The 13201-nt window shown below is 37.3% G+C and overlaps 1 protein-coding gene across 9 annotated transcripts in view; it reads right to left on the minus strand.

Moving 5' to 3' along the window:
• Window positions 1-13201, minus strand: part of INPP4B (inositol polyphosphate-4-phosphatase type II B) — an 829855-nt gene that overhangs the window by 107240 nt on the left and 709414 nt on the right. For all 9 annotated transcript variants that reach the window (XM_024245636.3, XM_054553363.1, XM_054553366.1 and 6 more), the window contains 1 exon segment: window positions 8279-8435. In XM_024245636.3, coding sequence (XP_024101404.1) covers window positions 8279-8435 — 157 coding nt within the window.

Consider the following 13201-nt stretch of genomic DNA (forward strand, 5'->3'; position numbering starts at 1 on the left):
CAGGCTGGAGTGCAGTGGCACAATCTCGGCTCACTGCTAGCTCCACCTCCCAGGTTCATGCCATTCTCCTGCCTCAGCCTCTTGAGTAGCTGGGACTACAGGCGCCTGCCACCATGCCTGGCTAATTTTTAGTATTTTTTAGTAGAGACAGGGTTTCACCGTGTTAGCCAGGATGGTCTCGATCTCCTGACCTCGTGATCCACCCACCTCGGCCTCCCAAAGTGCTGGGATTACAGGTGTGAGCCACCGTGCCCGGAGGGTGCTTTTTATTTACTCTTTTGTGCCATACTCCCTTGGATGTGGGGCTATGTGAGTACAGAGCCTCAAAGGCACTCGGCCTCACCCTGGCTCTTCTGCACTGGCACCCAGGCATGTTGGTAGGTGGGGGTGGGAAGTGATCATTGGGCTGGCGTGAAGATGGAAGGTCCGGCAGGCACTGGAGAAGCCTGCAGAACTGCAGGTGAGGCAAGCCTCCAAGGCCCGGGCACAGGCTTTATCGCCCTATTGGACTTCACTGACAAAACACAGATGCAAAGATAAAATTATTTGGAATTTCAGGATGGCAACTCAGAGCATTAATCTCAGAGCACAGGGCTCTGCTGAGTGACAGGCCATGTGTGACCACATTGGTCTCACACTCACAGCCTTAGCCTGGATGACCAGGGAAGGCACCCCAGATAATGTGAAGTTTGGGCATGGGGAAAGCTTTGAAAGCTCAGAATGAAAAGCACCAGGTGAGTTCTCAGAAGAGTTTAACATGACTGGATCATGGAAGATGAGGCAGGGTGAGGTGAAAGGAGATATCAAAGTGCCTTGAAGTGGCAGGTGGGGGTGAAGAAATGTAGGGCCTGTAAAAAAGGGAGAAAGTGTCTTGAAGAGGCAGGTGGTGGTAAGGGAATTTAGGACCTTGTAAAAGAGGGAGAAAGCTTGGCAAACAAGTGAAGCATAAGATATGACTATCCGAGAAACAGTTCATTAAGATATCAAGGGCAAACCTAAAGGCAGGTAAATCTACATACAAAACTACTCTTAAAATTTAATCATTCCTTTTTCCAACAGATATTCTGAGGATCTCAGATAGAGTCACTCTGCTTGAATTTGAATTCTTGCTTGGATGCCCACTAGCTCTGTGATCTTAGACAAATTACTTAACCCCTTCATCTATGAAATGAGGATAGAACCAGAAACTCCCCTACAGGCTTGTTGTGAAAAGGAAGAGAGGAAAGAATGTAAAAGCTCATCAAAGTACTTGTCACATAAATGTGAGTGCACTAAGTGTCAGCTATTAATGTGGTTATTACCCCTCCTTTGATACCTCGTTTGGTCTCCAAACTGCATTTGATTTTCATCCCTTGATGCTTCTTACACCTCGTATGAGAGTAATCCTCATGCCCCAAGGCTAATAAAGATTTTGCTCATCTTTTCTTCTTCTTTCTCTTTACATTTTATCCAGTTTAATCTATCTGCTGATGCCTCCCAAATGTTTACTTCCTTTCCTAAGTCTTTTATATTGTAAGTGATGCCTTTGGAAGATCTCTCACTAGGTATATCCCTTCAAATACAACTTACTCATGCACTAGACTGTAAGGACAGGGCCATGACTGAACGTGTTCCTGGATACAGTGACTGGAACGGGGTAAGTACTCAACAAATATGGAATGAATGAAAGAATTTTCTTCTTTCTTTTCCAACCAACACAAATTTAGTGTTTTTCCATGAGGCTTAATGCCTGAACTATTTTATATATAATTTCATTAATTAGTGAGTTGTTCTAGTCTTTAATTATTATTATTATTATTTTAGAGATAGAGTCTCACTGTCACCCAGCCTGGAGTGCAATGGCATGATCTCAGCTCACTGCAACCTCCACCTCTTAAGTTCAAGTGATTCTCCAGCCTCAGCCTCCCGAGTAGCTGGGACTACAGGCACATGCTACCATGTTCAGTTAATTTTTGTATTTTTAATAGAGATGGGGTTTCCCCATGTTGGCCAGGCTGGTCTTGAACTCCTGATCTCAAGTGATCTACCTGCCTCAGCCTCCCAAAGTGCAGGGATTACAGGCCTGAGCCACCGTGCCCGGCCCAGTCTTTAATTATTTTAAGTGTATTAGATAGATAGCTAATCTAGGGAACCAAAGACAAAAGATGGGAAAGAGGAGCAATTCACTACAGCCTTATATGTGTTCCTATCTGAAGGTTGGGGTGCACTTTTAGGATGAAAAATCTTTGGCACCAGCAAGACATTGATAACTGGTGACAAATCACTGGCAAACCTCTAGTAGTTACCAGCAGACAGCTGTGCATTTTTCGGTTTGTTTGCTTGTTTACTTTTTGTATACAGATGGGCTCTCACCATGCTGCCCAGGTTGGTCTCAAACTCTTGGCTTCCAGTGATCCACCCACCTGGCCTTCCAAAGTGCTCAGATTACAAGTGTGAGCCAAAGCAACTGGCCCAGATGATTGTGTTAACTGAAGGCAGACAGAGATAAAGTAAAATATAAGGTAAATATAGTGAATTATCAGATCCCAGGAGGAAATGTGGAATGTGCCTTACAAGTTAAAAGGAAACTTTTAAGCAAAAAAGGACATGAGTACCAAGAAACTAGAAACAAATTCTAAGCAATGATATGTGGACTAATTCGATGATCTACATGGAGGTTTACCACCTTTGAAAGAAGCAGTGATGACTGGAAGCCTATGTGGCCTCATTAGTGAAAATTATTTCAGAGGAACTTTATCTTTGACAGGATTTACAGCTGGATAGATTAGGAAAAATAATTCAATGGCATAGGATACTTGGCCTTTTACAGGGCACTTCATGATATACTTGTGAAAGATGGAGAAATATAGGCCATGCAATGATATAAATGGGTGAACATAGAGCTGGTTGAACACACATCCCCAAAGGGTAGTGATTAACTGGCATATTGGAATGCATACTGTTCTTTTCAGTGATGTGCCTTAAGAATCTCTATGTAGCTCTGTTTTCTAATCATTTTTATCTGTTACTTCTAGGAATGGACAGAAAATGCATATAAAATGTGAATAAAATCATCCTGAGTAGGTCAGTAGATATGAAGGATGAAAGAAACAGGTATTTATTAGAGTGTACTCAAAGGCATTTTATACTAGTCAGTCATGGGTTTAAACATCCATCTCTTCAGTAGAATTGGGATAGATTGTTTTAATCTTCTCATGCCCCCAATATTTCATAATGTCTAGTATATAGTGGTGCTTAAATGTTGCTTGAATCTTTAGAAGTCTGAAGGATAGGTCAAATTCAGCAAGGCTTATGGATATCAATAGAATTAGTGGTAAAACGTGAGTGTCAAAACAGTGAATGTCAGCTTAGATATCATTAATATTAGAATAGTACCTAAAAGTAGGGAGGTGATCCCCCTGGGTTACTCTGCAGCTATTAACCGTATTTGTATCACTGTGCTTAATTCTGCAGACTGCTGAGACAAACTAGAAGATGTTCAGAGAAATGCAAACTATTGGATATGCTTGAAGCTATTCCTTTGAAAAATGACTGAAAAGGTGACAATTCAAAAGGGACATGATAGTTGCTTTCAGATACACCTTAGGTTTAATGTAAAGAAAGAAAAGTAAATTTGTTTTTTATTGCAAAGGATTATATCTGGACCAGTGCGTACAATGAAAGAAAACATATAAGGATCAAGGTCTGGAGTATGCTGCTCTAGAAGATAAAAAGAGTTTTCTATAACTGAAGATGTGCCTCATAGGCAGTGGAAAGTTGGCAGAGATATTGTAGATAAGCTTCTTAACATATTTTAGGAGGTATAATTACATAATCTTTAAGATGACGTCAAAATCTAAGATTCTAATATTCACTGATTTTATCTTTGAGTCAGCAGTTTATGAAACTGAAGGCATGTAGTGCTACACAGACAGCAGATGCTTAGAAAGGTGTTTGAGTGTACTACAAATAAAAGGACAATCTTCATTCATTAGGAAACCACATAAATATACATAAACTGTAGAACTTTGGAATAGTTATTCTATTATTTCTCTTCAGAACAGCACAGAAAGTTTTATATCTCTCAGCACTATCTGCATTTACCCTAAAAAGAAATTTATAAAGCAAGCCAAAGATATACTGTAAAACCTTGGTTCTCAAACAAACAGAAAACCTTCAAAATTACAGATTTAAAATATTACTAAAAGGAAAATTTGCAACTTGAAAAGAGAAATAGCTGTAGGTTATAGAACAACATAAGAAAGTGGATAAAAGTAGCACAACCCAGATGACCATCTGTTTAGCCATGTTAAGTACACAGCAGCAAAACAAACACAAATTATAGCTACAATGTAAAAATAAAGGAGTGTGATGAAAAAGAAAAACTGTCATAGGATTGATTTACTCCAAATTTAAAAATGTATCCCAACATAAATCACAATAATCAAAACCCTATGAAATAAAACAAAATTCCAGAATTTGATTTAAAATAGATACAGAATCCGATAAACAAAAAACCAGAAGTAATACAACATGAAGAATAACATCACTAACAAATAATGCTCCAACAAATGCTTATCAGTATTTATCATATCATACATTGTAATAAATACTTTACGTCTCAAATTGCTCACCTAATCAATTCACTAATTAATTGTGAAAAAGAAAGGAGCAAAATGGCTTTTGGCTGGGATAAATTTAGGACTATTGAAGAAATACATTTTATTATCAAAAATAATATTTTGGAATATAGTAACATGTTATACAATGTCAAACTTCACAGAAACAAGAAATTACAACATGATATTTTCACCCAAAGTGGCATGAAATAAGTGAAAATATTTAAGGCTGAGAAGATTGTAATCATAAGGGTGCTTTTAGATCCTGTTAGTTAGAGTGCCTTTTGTTATAGAGAACCATGAAAATGTTTCTATCCATCCAGATGTTGATTTCTAAATGCTGTTCTCCAATAAAATGAAACCAGGGTTCTTTAGAAATTGGCTGAACCTGGAGCTGGGGTAGGGAAAATATAAGATAAGCCTAGAGCTTCTTATGGTGCCAAACAGGAAGGCAGTGAGTAAAAACAAGTAAGAAAATGAGTAAGGGAAATAAGAAAGTAAGGGAGTAAACAACATATGGGAGGATGTCATCAGAAGGACACAGAAATCAATCTGAATAAGAGAAAACAACTTGAGTCCAAAATAAATATTAGTATTGGATTCTTAACCAAATAATAAGTATTCAAACAAGAAGAAAAGATTTTGAATGTTGTCACCACAAGGAATGATAAACATTTAAAGTGATGAATATGGTAATTACTCTGATGTGGTCATTATGTGAATAAAGGAGCACACGGAGTGGAGTTTTACACCAAAATATGGCTCCCCGATATAATGAATATTTTGAATTACAGTCCCTTAGAGATCAACAGATGCTAGAACAGACTTTTCCCTATCTACATAAAGACGGGGCAGACCTATGAAGGAAAAGAGTTGTTTCTCCTCTCCTCGGCCCCATGTCTCTCAATCTTCTACCTCTTCAAAAGCACAGGCTGAAGTTTCCTTAACTGCCTAAACTCCAGATCTTCAAAAACAAACAAACAAAAAACCAAAAAAAAATTACCTGTGATCCATTCCTTGAGTTTTTACTAACTGAACCCATATCCCAGGAGGAACACTAAAGTTGTCAACAAACCTGGACATATTTTTGTCACAAACCAACAGGCCCAACAGACCACTGTATGTTCTTCAAGCCCATTAAATTATCCTAAAAATTATTGACTATCTTCCTAAAATCATCCACACTACCTCTCCCCTCCCTTTCCCCTAAAATGTAGGGTATATAAGCATCTGTACCCCATTGAGATATTAGGTAATCACAGTGTGATTCTCCCCTTACACATGATAGCAATAAATGTATATTCCTTTTCTCTTATAAATCTGCCTTTTTATTAATTAATTTTTCAATAACTTTTCAGAGGGCAAAAGGAGAAGCTTTCCATTCACCCACACATACACATGCATTGAGACATCACGGTGAACCCCATAAAAATGTACAATTATTATGTGTCAAATATAATTAAAATTTAAGTTAAAAATAAAATAAGTATTCATGAGTCCACATTGATATAAAAATGGATAAATAAATACATAGGAGAGAGGGGGCAACTCTTCCTTACAAAATAATTCCAGTTCTAACAATCTAACTTATGGGGAAATAAAATTTAGTTAAAGACTTAGAGAATCAAAGATGCTTATATGTTAATTACAGCACTATGATAGTACTTAAAAATCTAAAATAATGGCTTTTATTTTGATGAATTCGTTTACAGTCATTATAATATGCGTTCTGGAGAATGGTTATGAGGAACTATTCAGACAAAAGTAACATATTTCACACATTTAAATAGTGACTTCTCCTAAAAAAATTCTAACACAAGAAAGAATTGATGATGAGTGAAATAAGCATAGATAATAAAATAAGAAAATAAATTAGAGGGCAATATGTTGTAGTTTGACCCTAACCATCCACAAGATTGATCTAGTTGTGAATTCCAGTTTTGCAGCAACTTCTACTTGGTTTTAGACTATATCTACACAATGTCTCATATTCAAATAAAAATGATTCATCTAATCTTACAGATGATTTATCTACCAAATATTTTACCTTTTAAAATGCATTTTGAATGCCCAGATGCAGTCTTCTGATGAAATACAAGATACACAAACACACACTCTATAATTTCAAATATTTTGGAATGTTATCGTCTTCAGTGAGAAGTTTTGGCAACATTAAACAAAAAATATAACAAAATCCAGTGTCCCTTATGTTATTTCTGCTAAAAAATAATATGGCTTGAAAAAATCTATCAAAGGACATAGTAAGTCACTAAAATGAATTCTTCTTACCTCATTTTCTGGAGGACAGCAGTGTTTGGCCCATACTTGATAATCAATATTTGTTCAATTAAAGAAAATTGAAGTGTGCTATTTCTTTATGACATAGCTATGACAAGCTTTCATTTTGATTCATGTAAAGTTATGAAGCTAGACAAGATTCATTAACAAATAAAAACTGGTATTGTTAAAAAAGAAAATCCCTACATACAGTTAGATCAAGTAAGTGTGAACATAAAGAATATTAGCATAAATGTTTCGCCTATATGAATGTATGACAGAGCAAGAGGGACCATCTACAACAAGAATACTTTAGAAAGCCATAGCTTACAAATATAATTTAGAAATGGTTCTACTGTTAATCAAGTGATGAAAGATTAATGTTTTATATAATTAAACTCCTGACAAAAATGTGACTAATGAAAAATTAGGAAAACAAATTGAGGAAACATAAATCTAATTTTATAAATGTTTGTATTTTCTTATGACTCTTTTTTTTTTAAAAGTAAAAGAAAGAACAGATTTCAGCAGAAGAGAGTGGGGTAGTATTGCTTATTCTCTCCAAACACTTAAGGTACCCAGCAAGAAAGTCTGACTCAACCCTAACAGCAGTTCCTACTGCCATAAAGAGATGCAGACATTTGCCTTGGTTTTTGTGTCAACATTAATCAAATCAACAAAAAGAAAATTTCAAAGTCATTTATAGGGACACACTTGTAGTTAAAATTTTGTTTGTATTTTCTAGCCAACCTTGTAATAAGGTATACATTTGAAAGTATCTGCCTACCTATCTACCTACCTACCCACCTATCTCTCCACAGAAAAACACATGCACTCACATGTATGCACATGTGTGTGCATGGTTTCACAAAAATCTAGACTTGTCATATAATTTTTTAGAGCAATATGCTAACATATTCCTTACAATCAAATCTTCCCATATGTTTTGGAGATAATTTACACAAATATTTCTCAGAATAATGCAAAAATCATCCTATCTGATTACATTCTATTAAGAAACCACTGTGAGATACTGTGTCCTTGATATGCCTCTATGTTTCTAAGAGTTAAGTGCAGATGCTTATTTATCTTTCTAATAAAATTTTGGAGGAAGGTGTAAAGGTAGGTTAAACTATGTCAGATCCTTAAAACACTGTTCTTTTTTCAAGGTTTTTATGTGGTTAGATAAGAAAAAAAAAGAACATTGCTAGCAGTTCCGAAAACATAACTGAGATGCAATTTGATAAATAGCCTTCCATCATCCAAGCCAGAGCAGTGGAAAAGCATGCTATCAGCACTTTCATCAAAGATACTATTGACTCCTCTTCTTCTATATCATTTTTTTTCATGACTTTCTCATTTTGTTTACTCAGTAAATGATTGGGAAAAAAATGATTTCTTACCTCTTGGGTGAGAGGGAATGGCATCTGCTAATGAAGGTTCCTTTTCTCCATCATTGTTGCCGCCACTGCCTTCACTGCCACCATCTCTTTCAATCAGTTTGTCCACCATAGCAATAATGCAGTTCAGGCTCTTCCCCACATTGGCCCACACCCTGTCCTGAAAAAAGCATGAGTATCACTACATATTTTTGTCACAAAAACAAGATAAGGCAAAGTCGGATAAATCTATTTTAGAGAAGCATTTGGAAGGGTAGTCATTAGAATGCAGATTGAGTAGCTCTAAATTCCCATTAATTTGGTCAGACTGTGGATATATAATAAATCTATGTTCTCTTAATGAAGCAAAAATGAAGTATTATAAATCTTTTATTTAGTCCATTATTTTCACTCTGTCATAAAGAAATGATGACCATCATACAATATTAATCCATAATTGAGCACAAATTATGATATTTTAAATTGAAGGTATCTATTCTCTTTATCAACACTTATTATGAAAGCAAACACACACCAATATTTTTAAAGAATGGCCTCCTGTTGTGTTAGAAATTCTTGGAGTATTTTTGGTTATATATACATATATATATACACATATATATATATTTCAGTAGCATTAAGTATATTCACATTGTCATGCACCCATTACTAGCATCCACTTCCAGAACTTTTTCATCTTCCTAGACTGAAACTCTGCACCCCTTACACATGAATTTCATATTCCTTCCTCTTCCAGCCCTTAGCAACCATCATTTTGCTTTCTGTCCCTGTGAATTTGACTATTCTAGGTACTAGAAATTCTGGAAGTATGGTCTTTAGACCACTTCTAACAGAACAGCCCAGAAAATTAGTATGCAGATCCCTGGGTCCTCACCAATTGAATCAGAAACCCTGGGAGGAAGGCACAATGAATTGAAATTTTGACAAATTGCTCAGATACTTCTGACCATACTGTCTTAGAACCTCTACTTAATATTATACACTAGAGCTACATAATAAGTCATTTTGAGTGATTTATTTCCCAGGAAGCAGCCTGTACCACTAACGGGCCTCTTTGCCACTAATCTTCCCAGTTCTCATTAGTAGCCATTTTTGCTTAAGGCAATGCATGCAACTTAATTCTTTGATTCACAAAATTGCTATTAATTGTTTAAATACTATTTTGAATATAGATATCACGATAGATGACTGCCATTCCTCACTTCCTTCGTGCTTCTCTTCCTACATCATCTAGCATTGACTCCTAATTTCTCTCTCCAGGCATAATACCCAGATAGATTTATGGTGTTTTCCCTGCATCACACCACAGAACAACCTTTCAGTGGGTGCTTTCTCTATAATAGAGCTATCCCAGGAAACTGGAGTACCACTTAATGTAAAGATAGTACTAAATTCGAGTATTTCCTTAGTGGTTTGTACATTTTTTCTCAAATGTACTTTTTTGCCTAAGCTAATTTTGTTACTTCATAAACATATAAATTAATTTTGGAAAGGATAAATCAAGGAATAGAAACTAAAGTTGAATTCAGATTATGTGATGGCTATGTTGTAAAAACGGAGTGCACAGACATGCCTACTTTAGCTGAGGAAGTAATAGGGTTTGAAAGAAAAGCAGAACATTCAAAGTTAGCACAGGTAATTTTGGATCCTTATGTGACATGCTACCTAGGAGACATTGAGAAAAGTACTTCCTCCCTGGGGAAGCCCAGTTGTCTCAGTTGGAATGATAATTCTTGCTCTAACTACCTCACCAAGCTACAATGGGAGCCAAATGCTGTGTTTTCTATGAAGGCACTTGTTGAAATTATTACTATTTGGAAAAATCACATCCAAAACTTACTGGCTTTCCTAAGTAAATCAAGCTTTCCCCTCACCCTGTAACCTTGAGTAGGAAGTACTCTACTAACCACCAGTGACTGTAACAATCTTTCCCCTAAAGTCAGATCTTTCCACAAAGAATTGAAAGCACTTTACCTCTAAGAAAAATTTAAACACCAATCACATCCATAGATTACATTATCATCTACCTGTTGTCTGAGAAAATGGTGTAAAGCAACCTCTGAACCATAAGCCAGGAGAGCTAAGGAAGCTCATTTATTCCAGGAAGAAATGCTGGGGAAGGGTAAGTAACCTGATGGTCTTGACATCTGGATTGAGATTTGGTGAGGAGCTTCCATTCTGGAGCACAATAACAAATTCATGCCCTCTCTTTTGAATATGCCTTAATCACTACCACCAACTGCATTTTTAAGGTGATTAAATTGAAAAATGAAACAACTCTCTAGCTAAAACTGGAAATCAACTCTGCTACTGAGAACAAAAGGGGAGCAGGTTCCCCTCAATTTTCCAGACTAGCTTTGTTCATAAGTTGTCAACTCTCTTGCTGTTGTCCATGTTGAAAGGGACTTGTATGTGTATTTGTGTGTGTGTGTGTGCGTGCATGTATGTGGCACAGTTGGCTCACTGCAGTCTTGATCTCCTGGGTTCAAATGATCCTCCTACCTCAGCCTCCCATGTAGCTGGGACCACAGGCATGCCCACCACACCTAACTAATTTTTGTAGTTTTTGCAGAGATGGCGTTTTACTATGTTGCCCAGGCTGATCTTGAATTCCTGGGCTCAAGTGATCCACCCATCTCAGCCTCCCAAAGTGCTGGGATTACAGGTAGGAGCCACTGCACCTCAGGGAACTTTATATTTTGATCAAAGATCAAGTCGAGTTGCATGTTGCTTTTCTTATATAAGGGAATGTAAGGGATAGATCAACTTCTCTTAATCACATCCCTGAAGAGCCTGAAAATAAAAGTATTTAAAAGATAATTTGACATTCACACGTATATATTGTTCTTCCTTTCCAAACAGCTCAGGTTATAAGATTTCGCTCATAGAAAAATCACCTTTGTAGCCTGTAAAGAGATCTTCGTTGGTCTGAGGAGCATAGTGAAGCATGTTCATTGGCTAAAACCAATAAGCATGTCATAAAGGGTTATATATATGGTAGGCAGAATAAAAAAAATTAGTCATTAATGTTTAGAGACACAGGAGATGAGACAATATTTGTTAGGGTGAGAAATTGAGCAGTCTCTTCTGTGATACTAATACATAATTTATGAATAGTCAAATATTTGCTTGAGGGGACACTCAGCAGCAGACCCTAAGCAGACTCCTTCTATTCCTTGTCTGTTGGAGAGGAGATGCTGCCTATCTGGTGGTGAGAGAATTCAGCCTTGCTGGTCATGGCCTCCTTCTCTTTTATGGCCTTTTACTAAGTAGTTATTACTACTTAGTAGCAGTTACTAACGGTACTGATGTGTGTCTCTGTCTCTACTATTAGACTGAGTTATTTGAGAACTGTGTTCTTGTTTTATGGCACAGGGCCTGGCTCTCAGTAATTTTTGTTGGAGGAAAGGAAGGCAGGTGGAGAAAGAGGGAGGAAGCAAGAGAGGGAAGAGAAGGAGGTGACTCCAAAGACAGATTAACGGCTGGTATTTATATTCACTTTGTATATGCACATTAGCTAATTTAATGTTCAAAAGCCACCAAATAAGGTTACTGTTATTGACTCAGTTTTTAGAGATAAAGAGACTTCTGGTAAGAGATGTTTAATAAAACTCAACATTAAAATGGTATAAATGGACTAGAACTTCCATTCTGTTTGGCTCCAAAGACTTGATTCTTCCACTGTGATTTTCCACAGAAATGGGGTACACAGCACAAACTAAGCAGAAAAAAAACAGATAAAGGAACCCAGGAAGGGTCAGGTAGAGGTGTGTGCCACCTTACAGGGGCAAGACTAGGTTTTAGTTATCTGAGACTTAAATATGAGTCCAATGGTGGATCCTAGGATAAGTCTACAAAATGAACTGGCTGGTCCCGTCCCATGGACCCTCAAGTCTGAGATCAAAGGTGTCTTATAAGCAGGGATAGAGCAGTCACTTGGTTAAAGGGTCATTCAGTTTGGCACAAAGGACATAAGTGGCCTGCATTAATAAAGGAGTGTCAGGATCAAGGTCCCAGATCCATTCATGTGACCAGGATATAGAGCAAGGTGCAGATAACAAGGAGGAAAGATGATAATTCAATTACTAGAAGACCGGACTACATGGTAGTCAATTATTTTGAAACTACGATGCTAGAGAAGGGTAAGAAAGATTTTTAAAGAGAAGCCTTGAATATCTGAGTTCTTTCCTAAACAAGCCCCTTTCCATTATATTTTTGTGAAAACATACACAGAGGAAAGTTACCAGCAAAAATACATTCTCATTCTGATGATTTTTACTCACCGTGCCAGTCCACAGGGGAAATGCCTTATGCCTAGATTGCTGGTATGAGGCTAGGGCCTACTCTTCTTTCTTCTCTACTAAAATCACACAATTAGTTTCAGATTGCTCCCATGATGAAGAAAGGCTGATTAGTGGGAAGACAACAGTAGCATAAGAATGTGGCTGCAGTATGTGGTGCTTCCAGCCCCTCCAGATCCTGCTTAGCTCCCCACTACATGAGAGGATTAAAAACAACCACTACCCCCTATCAGAGAAATGGATTGCTGGGACTTTTCCCCAGAAATAGCAGCTATTATCTTGCTAGGTCCCCTACTGTATGAAGGAAGTAATGGGGAATCGGTAGGTTAAAGCCTAATCTTTATTCAATGGAGCCAAATTGGTGTATTTAACCTCCATGGAGCCTTCACAACAACCCTACTCCTTGGAGGTGAACTGGCTATAAACTTTTCCTGATCAATAAGGGCATGGAGTCAGTGGCGAACCAGCAGCAATATTTATTTCACACTGAGTCAGGTGCTCATTTATTTCTGGGTTACAACCTAAGGTAACATGCAGGTCAAACCCAATGGCAGTAGATGCAAAAATGTTGATGGTTGTAGCCAGGGGGACATTACACCTGGCAGATGAGCCATGAAGGCAGGCA

The sequence above is a fragment of the Pongo abelii genome, chromosome 3 (genome assembly GCF_028885655.2).
Source record: "Pongo abelii isolate AG06213 chromosome 3, NHGRI_mPonAbe1-v2.0_pri, whole genome shotgun sequence".
Taxonomy (NCBI): Eukaryota; Metazoa; Chordata; class Mammalia; order Primates; family Hominidae; genus Pongo; species Pongo abelii.